This window comes from Scyliorhinus canicula, chromosome 2, assembly GCF_902713615.1.
Source record: "Scyliorhinus canicula chromosome 2, sScyCan1.1, whole genome shotgun sequence".
In the NCBI taxonomy this organism is placed as follows: domain Eukaryota; kingdom Metazoa; phylum Chordata; class Chondrichthyes; order Carcharhiniformes; family Scyliorhinidae; genus Scyliorhinus; species Scyliorhinus canicula.
In genome coordinates, this window is record NC_052147.1 from 143,744,317 (window position 1) to 143,762,511 (window position 18,195).

An 18,195-nucleotide genomic window follows, 5' to 3' on the forward strand; every position below is an offset into this window, starting at 1 on the left:
CAGTCTGCATTTAGTCTCACCGAGTGGAGGAATTGGGAGCAGCGAATATGATGGACCAAATTGAAGGAGCTGCAAGTGAAATGTTGCTTCATCTGAAAAGTGTGTTTGGGGCTTTGAACAATGAGGAGAGCGAAGGTAAAAGGGCAGGTGCTGCACCTTCTGGAGCAAAGGAAGGTGCCATGGGAGGAAGGGGTGAGGTCAGGGGTGTGGAAAATGGATCAAACCCGGTTGAGGTGGGGGGAGCTTGATTAAGGGAAAGGGTAGACATGTCTAACATTTTAAACTTTATAGTTGTGACAGTAATTGGAAAGATTAAGTGCAGTCACTTCATGAAGCACAGGAAAAAGAAAGCAACAAGCATTAGCAAGACAGTATGTGGGGTGATGAGTGATCGCTAAAGTAATGAAGTACTTTTTGAAGTGTAGTCACTGTTTCCTGCATTTCAACATAAACTTCAAAAGTGCTTCATTTGTTGTAAAGCGTTGTCAGATATCCTGAGTTTGTGAAAGGCAAGACGATTTGTCCTTGATATAAAAAGTGTCAAAGGAGACTGGAATTGTCAAGTTTGCCAAGATTGTCAACAAGAACAAGATTGTCAAGAATTATCCAAGTTTGTTTGTTTTTTTAAACTGAAATTTATACAAAGTAATAAATTAATTAACTAATCAGAGATGGCTGGGCAAGTGATGTGCTGTAGCTGTGTGATGTGGGAGCTGGCTGTTCCCCTTGTGAATGGCAATGACCACATCTGCAGCAAGTGTTGGTTGCTGGAAGAACTCCGGCTCAGAGTTGATGATCTGGAATCTGAGCTTCAAACACTGCGGCGCATCCGGGATGGGGAGAGTTACCTGGACACTTTGTTTCAGGAGGCAGTCACACCTGGGAGATTAAGTAATTCACATTCAGTAAGTGATCAGGGACTTCAGAGTGTGACTGTTAGTGAGGCAGGCAGGGGGAACCTGAGTTCAGGAGTGCAGGAGCCTCAGCACTTGACCTTGTCCAACAGGTATGAGATTCTTGCTCCCTGTATGGATGAGGAAAAGGGCTCTGGACAGGATGAGCCAGCTGACCACGGTACCATGGTGCAGAAGGCCATTCAAGAGGGGGGAGTAAAAAGACAAGTAGTTGTTATAGGGGATTCTATAATTAGGGGGACAGATAGTATCCTATGCAAGCCGGATCGGGAGTCTCGCATGGTGTGTTGCCTGCCCGGTGCCAGGGTGCGGGACATCTCTGACCGGCTTGAAAGGATATTGGAGCGGGAGGGGGAGGATCCAGTTGTTGTGGTCCACGTTGGGACTAACAACATAGGCAAAGCTAGGGTGGAGGACCTGTTCGGGGACTATCAAGCACTAGGAAGAAAATTGAAATACAGGTCCTCAAGGGTCATAATCTCCGGATTACTGCCCGAGCCACGTGCCAATTGGCATAGGGACAAGAAAATTAGGGAAGTAAACACGTGGCTAAGGGATTGGTGTGGGAAAGAGGGATTCCACTTCATGGGACATTGGCATCAGTTTTTGAACCGGGGGGATCTGTACCGTTGGGACGGTCTCCACCTGAACCGATCTGGAACCAGCGTTCTAGCGAAGAGGATAAATAGGGTGGTCAGTAGGACTTTAAACTTCTGAGTTGGGGGGGAAGGGAAAGTGAAAGCGACAGGGAGCATGGAGTTAAATGGCAAGATTCGCAGGAGGATAACATGTAGGCAGGTGGATTTAAGCTTGAGGCAGACTAGGAATTCAACAAAAAGGAAGGATAACTTTGGACATCTTAGGACTTCCAATATCTGTAATGATAAGAAAGTTAGCATTAAGGCACTTTACTTGAATGCTCGTAGCATTTGTAACAAAGTAGACGAACTAATGGCACAGATCATCGTGAATGATTATGATGTGGTAGGCATCACAGAGACATGGCTGCAGGGGGTTCAGGACTGGCAGTTAAACATCCAAGGATATACAACCTATCGAAAAGACAGGGAGGTGGGCCGAGGGGGTGGGGTTGCCTTGTTAGTTAAGAACAAAATTAAATCTATGGCACTAAACGACATAGGGTCGGATGATGTGGAGTCTGTGTGGGTAGAATTGAGGAACCACAAAGGCAAAAAAACCATAATGGGAGCTATGTACAGACCTCCTAACAGTGGTCAGGACCAGGGGCGCAACATGTACCGGGAAATAGAAAAGGCATGTCAGAAAGGCAAGGTCACGGTGATCATGGGGGACTTCAATATGCAGGTGGATTGGGTAAATAACGTAGCCAGTGGATCCAAAGAAAAGGAATTCATGGAATGCTTACAAGATGGCTTTTTGGAATAGCTTGTCATGGAGCCCACAAGGGAGCAGGCTATTCTGGACCTAGTGCTATGTAATGAACCAGACTTTATAAAAGATCTTAAAGTAAGGGAACACTTAGGAAGCAGCGATCATAATATGGTTGAGTTCAGTCTGCAGTTTGAAAGAGAGAAGGCAAAATCGGATGTAATGGTGTTACAGTTAAATAAAGGTAATTACGAGGGCATGAGAGAGGAACTGGCGAAAATCGACTGGAAGCAGACCCTAGTGGCGAAGACAGCAGAGCAAAAATGGCAGGAGTTTGTATGCATAATTGAGGACACTGTACAGAGGTTCATCCCCAAGAAAAGAAAGATTATCCGGGGAGGGATTAGACAGCCATGGCTGACAAAGGAGGTCAGGAAATGTATCAAAGAAAAAGAGAGACCCTATAAAGTGGCCAAAAGCACTGGGAAATCAGAAGATTGGGAAGGCTTTAAAAACAAACAGAGGTTAACAAAGAGACAAATAAGGAAGGAGAGGATCAAATATGAAGGCAGGCTAGCCAGTAATATAAGAAATGATAGTAAAAGTTTCTTTCAATACATAAGAAACAAACGACAGGCCAAAGTAGACATTGGGCCAATTCAAACTGATTCCGGAAGGCTAGTGATGGGAGACGAGGAAATGGCTGGAGAACTTAATAAGTACTTTGCGTCTGTCTTCACAGTGGAAGACATGAGTAATATCCCAAAAATTATAGAGGGTCAGGGGGCTGAGTTGAGTATGGTTGCCATTACAAAAGAGATGGTGCTAAAAAGCTAAAAGGTCTTAAAATTGACAAATCTCCTGGCCCCGATGGGCTACACCCTAGAGTTCTGAGGGAGGTGGCTGAAGAAATAGCGGAAGCGTTGGTTGAGATCTTTCAAAAATCACTGGAGTCAGGGAAAGTCCCGGACGATTGGAAGATCGCTGTTGTAACCCCCTTGTTCAAGAAAGGATCAAGACAAAAGATGGAAAATTATAGGCCAATTAGCCTAACCTCGGTTGTTGGTAAAATTCTAGAATCGATCGTTAAGGATGAGATTTCTAAATTCTTGGAAGAGCAGGGTCGGATTAGAACAAGTCAACATGGATTTAGTAAGGGGAGGTCGTGCCTGACGAACCTGTTAGAATTCTTTGAGGAGGTGACAAGTAGGTTAGACCAGGGAAACCCAGTGGATGTGGTCTATCTGGATTTCCAAAAGGCCTTTGATAAGGTGCCACACAGGAGGCTGCTGAGTAAGGTGAGGGCCCATGGTGTTCGAGGTGAGCTACTGGCATGGGTTGAGGATTGGCTGTCTGACAGAAGGCAGAGAGTTGGGATAAAAGGTTCTTTTTCGGAATGGCAGCCGGTGACCAGCGGTGTCCCACAGGGTTCAGTGTTTGGGCCGCAGCTGTTCACCATATATATTAATGATCTGGATGAAGGGACTGGGGGCATTCTAGCGAAGTTTGCTGATGATACGAAGTTAGGTGGTCAGGCAGGTAGTGCTGAGGAAGTGGGGAGGCTGCAGAAGGATCTAGACAGTTTGGGAGAGTGGTGCAGGAAATGGCTGATGCAATTCAACGTGAGAAAATGTGAGGTCTTGCACTTTGGAAAAAAGAATCCAAGCATAGACTACTTTCTAAACGGTGAGAAAATTCATAATGCCAAAGTACAAAGGGATCTGGGAGTGCTAGTCGAGGATTCCCTAAAGGTAAACATGCAGGTTGAATCTGTGATTAAGAAAGCGAATGCAATGTTGTCATTTATCTCAAGAGGGTTGGAATATAAAAGCAGCGATGTGCTACTGAGCCTTTATAAGGCTCTGGTTAGGCCCCATTTGGAGTACTGTGTCCAGTTTTGGGCCCCACATCTCAGGAAGGACATACTGGCACTGGAGCGTGTCCAGCGGAGATTCACACTGATGATCCCTGGAATGGTGGGTCTAACATATGATGAACGGCTGAGGATCCTGGGATTGTATTCATTGGAGTTTAGAAGGTTAAGGGGAGATCTAATAGAAACTTACAAGATAATACATGGCTTAGAAAGGGTGGACGCAAAGAAACTGTTTCCGTTAGGCGAGGAGACGAGGACCCGTGGGCACAGCCTTAGAATTGGAGGGGGTAAATTCAGAACAGAAATGCGGAGACATTTCTTCAGCCAGAGAGTGGTGGGCCTGTGGAATTCATTGCCGCGGAGTGCAGTGGAGGCCGGGACGCTAAATGGCTTCAAGGCAGAGATAGATAAATTCTTGATGTCGCGAGGAATTAAGGGCTACGGGGAGAATGCTGGTAGGTGGAGTTGAAATGCCCATCAGCCATGATTGAATGGCGGAGTGGACTCGATGGACCGAATGGCCTTACTTCCACTCCTATGTCTTATGGTCTTATGGTCAAAGGAGATTGCAAAGAGACTGGTGATTGCAAAGGAAGTTTAACGGGAGGAGCAAATTCTTTGAAAGTGGGGGAAATTGATTAAGTTGATGGAAGTATACTGTGGGCAATATAATGAAGATTCAGAGCATCCGACTATAAGCTGACAAGGCCCCAAAGCTCAAAGTAGCTTTTCAAAAGTATTTCGTATGGCAGTTGGATTGATTGATAATTCAACATGCAGTTGCAGGATATGAGTTTAAGGGAGGGAGAAATAGGAAATAATCAAGCTGGCTCCTGAGTCGCAAGCTGGATAATCTGATGAGCTGAAGTGCAGCTTTGTATTTCAACGCTGCTTCTAATATGAGCACCTCGCCAGGTATCTCTTGTTAAGAAAGAATGCTAGCAATGGTCATAGAGGCTAACAACAATTGTTCCCTTTAAGTACGTTGCTCTGTAGTGCCTTGCCAAACCAATAATAGTTCATGTCTCGGTTTTTCTCCAATTGGTTTTCTGATTATGCTACCAGAGGAGGTGAGCAGGGAAGGTAGACTCTTAAAACTATTGGAACAGGCTCAAGGGGTTCCTCCATTAAATCACGCCAAGGCTGATCCGTATCTTAATTCCGTGTACCTGTTCTGATTCTATATCTGTAAATACTCTTATCTAACAAAAAACTTATCAATTATAAAATGTTCAATTAACCTAGCAGCAGAAATGAAGAATAATCTGAATTGCTCAGTAGCCTCCAAGATATTGGTTTCAGAGTACCACTGGCAGAGTCTTCCAATCAATTTGGAACTTAAAATGGAGATTAGCCAAAACAAAATTTACAAGAATATTCTAGTATAAAGATCACAACTGAAGAGGAAGAGCAGTGTTCTTCCTCTAGGTTTGCCTTCAAAAGTGCTTTTGTATACCGTGCACTCCCATTTACAGTTTTACCGTACACAGGTGTGAGACTCTTGTATTAATGAAAATAATTTAAAATGGTCACTCAGAAATTCAATGAGGAATTGTGATGAGTTGAACTAACTGAGTTATTGCAGAGAGCTGGCGTAGGTTCAACAGGCCAACTGGCCTTCGGTGTTATAATAATTAGATGATTCCACTTTACGATTCAGGAGAAACTTAATTGTACAGAGAGTGGTTAGAATCTGGAACTCGCTAATTTTTGGAATAGTTGGAGTGAACATCATATATGCCTGTAAGAGGAAGCTAGATATGTACATGAAGGAGAATAGAATAGAAATCCATGTTGGTGGAGGCACGGTCATTTGGCGTATAATCACCAGCAGAGACCAGTTGAACCAAATGTCCTGTTTCTATTCTGCAAGTTCTATTTAATTTGTATATTTGTAGCTCTCATTATCTGCAGAGAAATCAACTTGGGAAGCTTAACAAAGCAACGGATACGGGGTTTTACAGAGGGGCAAAAGCTTCTTTGAAATTCCAAGTTTTAAGGAGATTTTAAAAAGCGTGGACCAGAGGACTTCCGGTGGCGGCCATGGAATGAAAGGTCGTGCATTTGGCAGCTCCCGCTCATGGAGGTCTTTTTGTGGCTTTTACGCCGGGTTGTTGCAGGAATTTTGTGAAGTATAGGAGTATATCAATTCATTACAGATTACCCGCAAATGCTCACATTCCAAGCATTGTCTGGCATCTCTGACTTTGTCTATATAAATGTTTCTGGAATATACCTCTTCATTCACCTGAGGAAGGAGCACCGTTCCGAAAGCTCGTGTTTGAAACAAACCTGTTGGACTTTAACCTGGTGTTGTAAGACTTCTTACTGTGCTTACCCAAGTCCAACGCCGGCATCTCCACATTATAGGAGTAGAAGGAGGGGATCCCTAGTTTATGGAGCTGCGTCCCAGGAAAAATCGGAAGAGAGGAATCAGAGGTTGGTGGTGAGTGAGGACCAGATTTCGAGTGTGGCAATGGTGGATGGGCAGGGTTTGGCCCCTCCCGCTCAGTGGTCGATGGACCAGTTGGTGAGATTCTTGAATGAGAAGTTCTCCCAACAACGTAAGGAGTGTGCGGAGGATCTGGCCCGGGCATTGGACTCAACTAGGGTGGTGGTTGACTGCATGGAGGCGAGACTGACGGCCCAGGGACAGGCGATCCAGAGGTCGGAGGAGCAGGCGGAGGAGGATGAGGAGCAGCCCACCTCGGGCAGTGGAGATCGGGATTCTGCAGGACCAGCAGAAGCGATTGTTGGAGAAGGTGGAGGACCTAGAGAACCATTCTCAGAGGCAGAATATCCGGATCGTGGGTCTGCCTGACGGGAAAGAAGAATAGGATGCTGGTGTATATGTGGGGAAGATGGTAGAGAAGCTGATGGGGGAAGGTTTGTTCGCCAAGCCTTTGGAGGTGGACCGGGCCCGTAGGTATGCGTAAGCCCCAGGGGCGTGAGCCCCCGAGGGCAATGGTGGTATGACTTAATCAGTTCCTATAGGAATGTATTACGAGATGGGCCAGGCAGATGAGGCGGTGTATGTGGGAAGATGCTGAGATCCGGGTGTACCAGGACTTGGGAGCAGAACTCTCAAAGAGGAGCGTGAGTTTCAATAAGGTCAAGTTGGCCCTATCTGCAAAAGGAATAAAGTTTGGACTGCTTTATTCAGCCCGTCTATGGGTGACCTATGGGGGTCAGGAATTGTACTTCGGCTTGTTGGAGGACGTGGTGGACTTTATGAAAGACAATAAGCTTATGGGAGAATGAAGACCTTGAGCTTTGACTGTGTGGAACTGAGCTATGAGCTATGTTTTGTAAAACTTTAAAATTTCAAAGTTCAATTTGCAATGTTCGGAATGACATTTGAGGCTTTGTATATATATTTTCTTATGGTTAGCGGAAAGCTGGAGGGAATGGCTGTGGTGCTGGTGAACATATGTGCTCCAAACTGGGATGATGTTGAGTATGTTAGGAGGGTGCTCAGGAAGATTCCAGACCTGGACTCTCTCCGACTGATTATGGGGGGGGGATTTCAACACGGTCCTGGATCCAAGACTGGACCGGTTGAGACCCAGGTCTGGAAAGGTGTCAGCAATGGCAAAAGAGCTGCAGGGATTTATGGAACTCGTGGATCTGTGGAGATTCAGGAGGCCAAGGAGTAAGTAGTTTTCATTCTTCTCCCATCTGCACAAGGTGTATTCCAGGATAGACTTCTTCGTGCTGGACAAAACGCTGCTGGCGGAGGTGATGGATACTGAATACTCAGCAATTGTAGTGTCAGACCATGCCCCACACTGGATAGACCTGCAAGTGAGCAAAGGAAAGGCCCAGCGGTTATGTAAAGATTAATGATACGGATGAGATCCCGGCAGGTGTGGTATTGGGAGGCACTGAAGGCGGTTATTAGGGGGGAATTCATCTCGATTTGGGCCCATAGGGGAAAGACGGAATGGGCGGAGTTGGACAGGCTGGTAGGTGAAATTTTACAGGTGGACAGGAGATATGCGGATTCTCCGGATGAGGGGCTCCTGAAGGAGCGGCAGAGACTGCAAATGGTATTTGGGCTCCTGTCCACAGGTAAGGCGGAGGGACAGCTGAGGAGGGTAAGGGGGACGGTGTATGAATATGGAGGAAAAAGCCAGCAGGATGTTGGCGCATCAGCTGAGGAAACAGGAGGCAGCGAGAGAAATTGGGAAAGTAAAGGATATAAGTGGGAAGGTGGTTGGGGGGGGGGGGGGGGGGGGGGAATTCCCCAGGGTCGACGAAGAGCTGGTGGAAGGCTTGGGAGCCCCAATCGGGCTTCGGGAGGTGATAGACGGACTTGAGGCGATGCAATCGGATAAGGCTCCGGGACCTGATGGAAACCCCCCCACAATGCTATCACAGGCTTTGATTTCCCTTATTTTGAAGTGATAAGGATCCAGAGAGTTGTGGGTCGTATAGGTCGGTCTCTCTTTTGAATGTAGGTGCGAAGTTGCTGGCAAAGATCTTAGCCACAAGACTGTGTCCCGGGGGTAGTAGGGGAGGACCAGACTGAAGGGATGGCACTTGATGTCCAACATTAGACGGTTTCTAAATGCTACAATAATGCCAGCGGAGGGGCGTGAGGAGGTGTAGTAGCCATGGATGCAGAAAAGGCCTTTGATTGGATGGAGTGGAAGTACTTGTGGAATATCCCAGGAAGGTTTGGGTTCAGGCAGGGATTTGTGGATTGGGTCCGGTTGCTATACCAGGCACCGGTGGCGAATGTAAGGACCATCCGGGCTCGGTCAATGTGACGACTAGGGGCTTTTCACGGTAACTTTATTTGAAGTCCACTTGTGACAATAAGCGATTTTCATTTCATTTCAGAATACTTTAGTTTGTGTAGGGGAACAAGACAGGGATGTCCGCCCTCCCCACTTCTGTTTGCCCTGGCCATTGAGCCCTTGACAATGGCCCTTAGGTCATCGAATGTTTGGCGGGGGATAATGAGAGGGGGGTGAAGCATAGGGTCTTGTTCCATGCGAACGATTTGCTCCTTTATATAACAGACCTGTTTGGGGGATGCCTGGAATTATGGAGATATTGGAAGAATTTGGTCGGTTCTCAGGCTAACCCTAAATATCGGTAAGAGCGAGGTGTTCGCGATCCAGACACGGAGGCAGGAGAGGAGACTGAGCGAGTTACCATTTAAAGTGGTGGAGGAGAGTTTTAGGTACCTGGGGATCCAGGTGGCTAGGGACTGGGGTCAGCTCCATAAGTTAAATCTGGGCAGGGTGGTCAAGTAAATGAAAGGAGACTTCCATGGTGGGACATGCTCCTGCTGTCATTGGCGGGGAGGGTACAGACTGTGAAGATGACAGTCCTCCCAAGACTGCTGTTTGTTTTTCAATATCTTCCAATTTTGATCCCCAAGGCTTTTTTCAGGAAGATGAGAGTGGCGATCTCGGGTTTTGTATGGACTGGTAAAACCCCGAGGGTGAAGAAGGGACTTTTGGAAGAGGGGCGCGGAGAGTGGGGCTTGGCCCTTCCGAATTTTATGAACTATTACTGGGCCGCCAACATATTGATGGTTAGGAAGTGGGTCATGGGGGAGGGGTCAGTGTGAGAGCGAGTGGAGGCGGCATCCCTGCCGTTCTCGCCAGCTTGGTACTTCACAAGCCCGGTGGTGATGACAGCCCCGAGGGTGTGGGGACAATGGAGACAGCACATGAGAATGGAGGGGGTGTCAGTGTGGTCACCAATTTGTGATAATCATCGTTTGTTCCGGGGGGACTGGATGGAGCTTTAGGAGGTGACTGTGTGCAGGGATTGAGATATTTGGGGATCTCTTCATTGAGGAGGCATTAGAGGAGGAGTTTGACTTACTGGGTGGGAACGGATTCCGGTACCTGCAGGTACGGGATTTTGTTCCTCACCTCCCCCTAAGGGGACTACAGGATAAGGTGATGTCTAAAACAGGGGTTGGGGAGGGTTTCAGAGATATACAAGGAACTGATGGAGTGGGAAGAGGTCCAAATTGGGGAGGTGAGGAGGAGCTGGGAGGGGAGGTGGAAGGAGGACTATGGGAAAAGGCCTCGAGAGTTAATTCATCCTCGTCATGTGCCAGGTTTAGCCTGATCCAGTTCAAGGTGGTTCATAGGGCTCATATGACTGTGGCGCAGGCGGCGTGGGGGGTAACCCGACGAACCACGTACACATGTTCTGGGCGTGTCTGAAGTTGAGTGGATTCTGGCAGGGATTTGCAGACGTCATGTCAGAGGTCCTAGAAGGGAGGGTGACTCCAAATCCAGAAATGGCAATATTTGGAGTATTGGAGGATCCAGGGGCCCAGGGGTGAGAGAAGCCAATGCTTTGGCCTTTGCCTCCCTGGTGGCCTCGAGACGGATTTGGTTGGGATGGAGGGACTCGGAGCAGGGTTTCCAGGCTGGAAAAGATTAAGTTCGCCTTCAGAGGTTCAACTTGGGGGTTTGCTTGGAGGTGGCAGCCGTTCATCTTTTTTAAGGAAAACTGAACGTCAGCAGAAAGATTGGGGGGGGGGGGGGGGGGGAGCCAGGGGGGAGAGAAATTAGAGGCATGGCGGTGTAAAATAAGAGACAGGGAATCTAACTATGAATAGTAGGAGGTAGAATGGGGGGGGGGGGGGCGTAGTTGGTTATGTTATTGTAATATTGTTGGGTGTGTCAAACCGCTAGGCTGTTTAGAATGTTAATTTGTTAAACTGTGAAAATTACAAATGCTTCAATAAAATGTTTTCTTTAAAAAAAGCGTGTACCAAGGTGACAATGCTGTGCCAAAGAAGTTCCAGAGGGTGGCAGCAAAGTGAGTTGAAGGAGGAGCAGAGTTTAGATAGAAAGTGTCAAACGGGTACTAAAAGTAGTAAATGTAATTTGTGTTCTTCCTGCAGAGATTCAGACAGATCAATAGATATTTTTGATGAGAAAAAGCACCCATTGACTGTAAGTGCTTTTCTTTTTATTGAAATCTTACCATATTAACTAATCACAAAATGAACAGGATGAACAAAATATTTTGAAAGGCCAACTGAATACCTTGACCTTATTACATAGACATAGTGGGGCTAGACATGCTGGTGATCATCCATATGCTTGTATTGTACATTGATTGAATTTGCCATCCTACAGCGCCAGGGACCCAGGTTCAATTCCAGCTTTGGGTGATTGTGTGGAGTTTGCAAGTTCTCCCCCGGGTTTCCTCCGACGGTCCAAAGATGTGCGGGTTAGGTGGATTGGCCTTGCTAAATTGTCCCTTAGTGTCCAGAGATGTGCGGTTAGGTGGGATTGTGGAGATAGGGGAGTGGGCCTCAGTAGGGTGTTCTTTCGAAGGATCGGTGCAGACTCGATGTCCTCCTTCTGCTACCAAGTGGCTGTTACAGTGTGCTTGCTCTTCACCTCTTCCCCATGTCCACCTATGACATTACCACCCTGCGAAATGGGTGCACCCATTTCAGACTGCTAAATAAAAGCAGATGTAGCTCAACAACCAAACATTCCTATTGGAGTCGCTGGATAATGATCAGGAATGTGAACTCCAATTTAGTGCCATGCCAACCAGTTTATTTACTCCAGTCCAATGCAGAGGTTATATTTCAATCTATTTTCTTATTTGTTTTCCCCTGTATGTCCTGGTTTGACATAATGCCACCGGATCTGTCTTGTGCAGAACCCTTGATTGTTATGTGGCGTGCTGCAAATGACGTGTTATTTCAGCAGTGTTCTTCAAGAAAGTTACGAAATATTCCTGATGGTTTCATTTAAAAGCAACAACGGTAACAGATGGTGTTGAGTCGCTATGTGCCACACATCGGCTTTGCAAAGCCATACCATGAGTTCCACTCCAGATTTATTATCCATTCACTCCTACCGGAAAGTCTTGTGTGTGGGATGAAGGCTGGTCCTGGCTGGGCTGTGATATTCCAAGCAGCCAATTACCCAGTTGGCACTCACTGTGCAGGCTTGCCCATGAACCGACACCCTGGGGTGAGGTGCCTAAGGATGCCATCACTGGTCGAAACTCAGATCTAGCAATTCCCTGAATATTGTGCCCAGACCTGTAGATAATTGGGGAGAGTCATTTTAATGGTCTTTGTTATGTACCCACCAAACAGCTGGTTTGAAGGTCACGAGCAGAATGTTGCCTAGAAGACCTGAAAGTTGATGGGAGGGATAAATGTTAGCGATCAGTGGACTGATTAGTGAAGAGAGTCAAAATGTAGCTCTTCTGTGCTGTACTGTTCTATGTATGTTATTCTTGTACTGTTTTACCAATACACTTTTTTGAGATTTTGTATCTTATTACAGAGAGAAGAGGTGCCAGTAGATTATTCTAAACGTGACCCAGAACATAAACATATATACCGGTTTGTACGGACTCTCTTCGGTGCTGCCCAATTGACTGCAGAATGTGCAATAGTAACACTGGTAAGGGACTCACACCAATGCCATAGATCCATGGTACCATGCATCATCTAATACTGTATACCAATTGAGAACATTGCGACGGTAATTAAACATGTACCTGATCAAAACAAATACTTGTGCTCCATTCACATTCAATTCAGCTCCTCAAAAAAATATTTTACACAGAACATACAGTGCAGAAGGAGGCCATTCGGCCCATCGAGTCTGCACCGACCCACTGAAGCCCTCACTTCCACCCTATCCCAATAACCCCCCCCCCCTAACCTTTTTGGCCAAGAAGGGCAATTTATCATGGCCAATCCAACTAATCTGCACTCCTTTGGACTGTGGGAGGAAATCGGAGCACCCGGAGGAAACCCACGCAGACACGGGGAGAACCGCACAGACAGTGAACCAGCGGGGAATCGAACCTGGGACCCTGGCGCTGTGAAGCCACAGTGGTATCCACTTGTGCTGCCCATGTTTTCTCCTGTTTTATCAGGAGATTCATTTGGCTCAAGATCAGTAGTCGAACTGCCTCTAATTTCTTGTGCCCTTTCGACATTACTTCAAATACAAATCAACCGTCAGCAAAAATCAAGAGCAAAGAAGTGATGGTCTGTTTTTTGTGCAAGTTTTAAATTTGATAATCTTTGTTGTTGTCATTCCTTTGTGCAAAAAGATCTGAAAGCTTTCGTCCTTTGCCTGTTTCCATACCTTTCCTTCTGTTTCTCTGCAGCCACGGCCTGCAGGTACAGTTGCAACTCACCGAACGATGCCTCTGGTCGCTAATCTTCTATCAGGGTACTCCTGAATATTTCCCCATACTGCCAAGCTGAAGAAGTTTCCTTGTCCCGATTACAGGATATTTCTGGGGCCAGGTGTAACTATTTGTAGAAAATTGGACATTCTTCAGAATTTCACCCGTTTGAAAGTTGGCGTTCAATTTGCTGCAATTCTGACAATGGTTCTACAACTTATTGTCTTTAAACAAGAAGGGCCATTGGTATGTCCTGCCTTTCCAAGTTGTGACCATGTTGATACTTGAAGGTTGAGCTTGCTGGACTTACTCGCTTTAATGAATCAAAACACTTGTATGTGCTTAGTTACGATCTATTCATAGCATTATAGGGACTTACATTTTTGTTACGGGTTTCCTCGTTTTCAGCCAGATACTGTGGTGTTTATACAGTCCCCTGCATATGCACAAAAGCACCTGTTATTGACTGCAGCATCAATTCGTCAAGCTGTTCTCTTGCATTTTTCTAACATTTCCTTTGAAAAATGCCAATTGATCAAGTTTCAGTACTTGCATAAGCTGTGCTTAATACAAGTCTGTGTGCTTTTTATATCACTTTTTAAAAATATAAATCATGGATAATTTTGTAGCGAGTTTAGCGAAGCTGGAATTGTTCTTGCAGTACAGAATGTTACAGGAAGATGGAAGAAAGACATTTAAAACTATAAGAGTGTTTGATAGAACAAATGGGGAGGAATGTTTTTCACTGGCAGAAAGGTCAGTATCAAAGGTAATTTGTGAAAAAAACAGGGAGAGACAAGAGATTATCTATTGCTGAAAAAAGAGACGTGCTGTCTAAGCTTTTCATCAGAACATTGCAAGATTACCAACTTGGAGTGGAAGGCCGATTTTAACATGATAAGTCAGGACCTGGTCAAAGTGAACTGGGAGCAGCTACTTGAAGGAAAGTCCACATCAGAACAGTGGAAGTCATTCGACATGTTCCCGTAAAGGTAATGGGTGGGGCCAAAAAGTCCAGAGAACCCTGGGTGGCATGGGATACACAGGATTGGATCAGGAAAAACGGGAGGCTGAAGGCAAGTACAGGGGGGCTCAAAACAATTGAGCCCTACAGGTGTATAGTAAATGTAGTGGGTTACTTAAAGAAATTAGGAGAGTGAAGAGGGGGCATGGAAAAACACGTGGTCAAAATATAGGAAAATCCCAAGGTGTTTTATAAGTATATAATGGGCAAGAGGGTAACCAGCGAAAGATTGGGCCCATTAGGGACCAAAGTGGCAATCTGTGTGTGGATCCTGAAGACGTAGGTGAAGTTTTAAATTAGTTTTTTTGCATCTGTGTTCACAATGGAGAAGGATAATGTTAGTATAGAAATAGGGGAGGGGGAACTGGGAACAGGCTCAGATGAGATGCATGTTGGGCCGCTGTGTGAGGCAAGGGAGGAGATTGCAGAGTCTCTGACGCTAATTTTCAAATCCTCTCTGGCCACAGGAGAGGTGCCAGAGGACTGGAGAATGGCTAATGTGGTACTATTATTCAAAAAGGAAGTGGGGATAAATCAGGTAATTACAGGCCAACATCAGTAGTTGGGAAATAATTGGAAAATATTGAAGGAAAGAATTAATCCCCATTTGGCGAGGATATAATAGATAGGAAATAACTTTAATCCTTAGCAGAGGGGTCAGTAACTGAGGGGCATAGATTTAAGGTATGGGACAGATGATTTAGAGGGGATTTGAGGAGAAACTTTTTCACTCAGCGGGTGCAGGAATTCTGGAACTCACTGCCTAAAAAGGTGGTCAAGGCGGGAACCCGCGCAACATTTAAGAAGCATTTAGCTGAGCACTTGAAATATCATAGCATTCAGCCCGGTGGTGGCGGCTACCCTCAAAATGTGGGGGCAGTGGAGGCGGCACAGGGGGGAGGTGGGGGCCTCGATGGGGCCCCCGATACAGGGGAACCACCAGTTTGTTCCGGGAGAATTGATGGCGGGTTCCTGAGTTGGCACAGGGCAGAGGTCAGCAGGTTGGGGGACCTGTTTATAGACGGGAAGTTTGCAAGCCTGGGTGAGCTGGAAGGGATGTTCAGGCTCCCCCCGGGGAACACCTTTAGGTACATGCAGGTAAGGGCGTTTGTCAGGCGGCAGGTGGCGGAGTTCCCTCTGCTGCCGCCACGTGGGATCCAGGACAGGGTGCTCTCGGGGGTGTGCATTGGAGAGGGGAGGATCTCGGCAGTGTACCAGGAGATGGACGAGGCCTCGGTCGAGGAGCTGAAGAGTAAATGGGAGGAGGAGCTGGGTGAGGAGATAGAGGAGGGGACGTGGGCGGACGCCCTGGGGAGAGTGAACTCCTCCTCCTCTTGTGCGAGGCTTGGCCTCATACAGTTTAAGGTGCTGCATAGGGCTCACATGACCGGGACATGGATGAGCCGGTTCTTTGGGAGTGAGGACAGGTGTATTAGGTGCTCAGGGAGCCCAACAAATCATGCCCATATGTTCTGGGCATGTCCAGCGCTGGGGGAATTTTGGAAGGGCATAGCAAGGACGGTGTCGAGGGTGGTAGGATCCAGGGTCAAACCGGGCTGGGGGTACGCAATATTTGGGGTGGCAGTGGAGCCAGGAGTGCAGGAGGCGAAAGAGGCCGGCATTCTGGCCTTTGCGTCCCTAGTAGCCCGGCGGAGGATTCTTCTTCAGTGGAAGGATGCCTGGGTCAACGATATGGCAGGGTTTATTAAATTAGAGAAGGTGAAATTTGCCCTAAGGGGGTCGGTGCAGGGGTTTTTCAGGAGGTGGCAACCATTTCTGGATTTCCTGGCAGAACGATAGAAGACCAGTAGCAGCAGCAACCCGGGGGGGGGGGGGGGTCATTTCATTGTTTTGGACTGAAGGGACGTGCATAGTTGTTCTGTGCTAATGACGGGCACTATTTGTTTCTTCTTTTGTGTATACACGGAGGGGGGTTCTGTCCTTTCTGTTGAAGGGACGGGCAGTTGTTTTGTGCGAATGACGGGTGTTCATTTATCTCTTCCTTTGTGTATGCACCGGGGGGGGGGGGGGGGGGGGGGGGGTTGTTCTTTCTGTTCCTTGTAATAATTTTTCTTTTTGTTGATATTTTGTGAAAATTTGAATTTGAATTAAAATTATTTAAAAAAAAAAAGAAATATCATAGCATTCAAGGCCGTGGACAAAGCACTGGACAATAGATAGGTGCTTGATGGCCGACCCAGACGTGATAGACTGAACAGCCTCGTTCAGTGTGTAAAACTCTATGATTCTAACAGTAAGGGGAGCAACAACATGTGCTGCTCAAAACACTAATAAAGATTATTATTAAGAGAGTGCCGGCACACGCATCTCCATCAAGCGAGGTTACCTCAGCACTTCGCTTTCCCACAAGCCCACAATGCTCCACTTCTCCAGCATCCACCCTAAACACATTAAAGAAGCCATCCCCCATGGACAAGCCCTCCGTATACGCAGGATCTGCTCAGACGAGGAGGAACGTAACAGACATCTTCAGATGCTGAAAGACGCTCTCGTAAGAACGGATATGGAGTTCGACTCAGCGATCGACAGTTCCAACGCGCCACAGCAAAAAATCGCTCGCACCTCCTCAAAAGATAAACACAGGACACAACCGACAGAGTACCCTTTGTCGTCCAGTACTTCTTTACTGCCTTCAATACGTCATCGATGAAGACGAGCATCTTCCCAAGGCCACCCCCACTACTTGCCTTCAAACAACCGTGCAACCTCAAACAGACCATTGTTTGCAGCAAACTACCCAGTCTTCAGGAAAACAGCGAGCACGACACCACACAAAACTGCTATGGAAACCTCTGCAACATGTGCCAGATCATCAACATCCTTCAGGACGTGCGACAACGCGGAATCTGATGGCCAAGCTCTGCACGCATGAGTAGGGCCTCAATTGGGACCTTGGATTCATGTCTCATTATGTTCACCACCCACCATCTGGCCTGGGCTTGCAAAATCCTACCAACTGTCCTGGCTTGAGACAATTCACACCTCTTTAACCTGGGGTTACCTCTCTCTCCAGTCGGGGACTTCCGGTGACAGCAGGCGGGAGATAGCCGCACACTGGTGGGCTCCCACTCAGGAACGGCATTTTCAGGGTCTAATGCCCGGTCCCAGGGGTAACAGAGGCGGAATAAGCAGGGAGAAGGCACCATGAAGAAGGATGTCGAGCACAAGTAAAAAAAAAAAGGCTGTGGAAAAAACAGCTGAAAGTCCGGCAGGGAGTGGAAAGGTCACCGCGGGGACGGCAAAGAAAATGGAGGCTGGGGCACCAGGGGAGGCCGCATTGCCCATGGCTAAAGAAATGACAAAGGTGATGCCCGCGGAACTCGAAAGGTAGTTTACAAAACACATGGAGGCGATGAGGAAGAAGCTGGGGCCGGTATTGAAAGTGCTGTTGGAGGAGGCGATTGACCCGGTGAGGGCGGTGGTATTGAACGCAGTGACGGAGGTACGGGAGCAAGGCAAGGCGCTGAAGGAAGTGGAAGAGATATTATTGCAGCACAGCGATCAATTTACCTCGATGGGGAAGGAGATGCGGAAGGTGATCAAGATCAACGAGGGTCTGCGAGCCAAAGGGGATGACTTGGAAAACAGATCCAGGCGACAGAATCTGAGGATTGTGGGTCTTCCCGAAGGAGTGGAAGGCCCGAGGCCAACTGAGTATTTTGCCACGATGTTGGCGAAGCTATTGGGGGAGGGGGACGATCCCTCCCGATATGAACTGGATCGGCCCCATCGGTCATGGAGGCCTGTACCAAAGGAGAGTGAGCCGCAAAGTGTAGTGACTGTTTTCGTAGGTACAGTGTGAAGGAGAAGGTCCTGTGCTGGGCAAAGCAGAAGCGGGTGCTGCAGTAGACTGG

General features: G+C 47.2%; 1 protein-coding gene across 5 annotated transcripts in view; it reads left to right on the top strand.

Moving 5' to 3' along the window:
• Window positions 1-18,195, top strand: part of ccnyl1 (cyclin Y-like 1) — a 125,535-nt gene that overhangs the window by 70,654 nt on the left and 36,686 nt on the right. For all 5 annotated transcript variants that reach the window (XR_005459075.1, XM_038787313.1, XM_038787320.1 and 2 more), the window contains 2 exons: window positions 11,024-11,075; window positions 12,438-12,557. Coding sequence is in view for 4 of the 5 variants with exons in the window: in XM_038787313.1 (XP_038643241.1) it covers window positions 11,024-11,075; window positions 12,438-12,557 (172 nt within the window). In the remaining variant the exon portion in view is untranslated. The remainder of the gene's footprint in view (window positions 1-11,023; window positions 11,076-12,437; window positions 12,558-18,195) is intronic.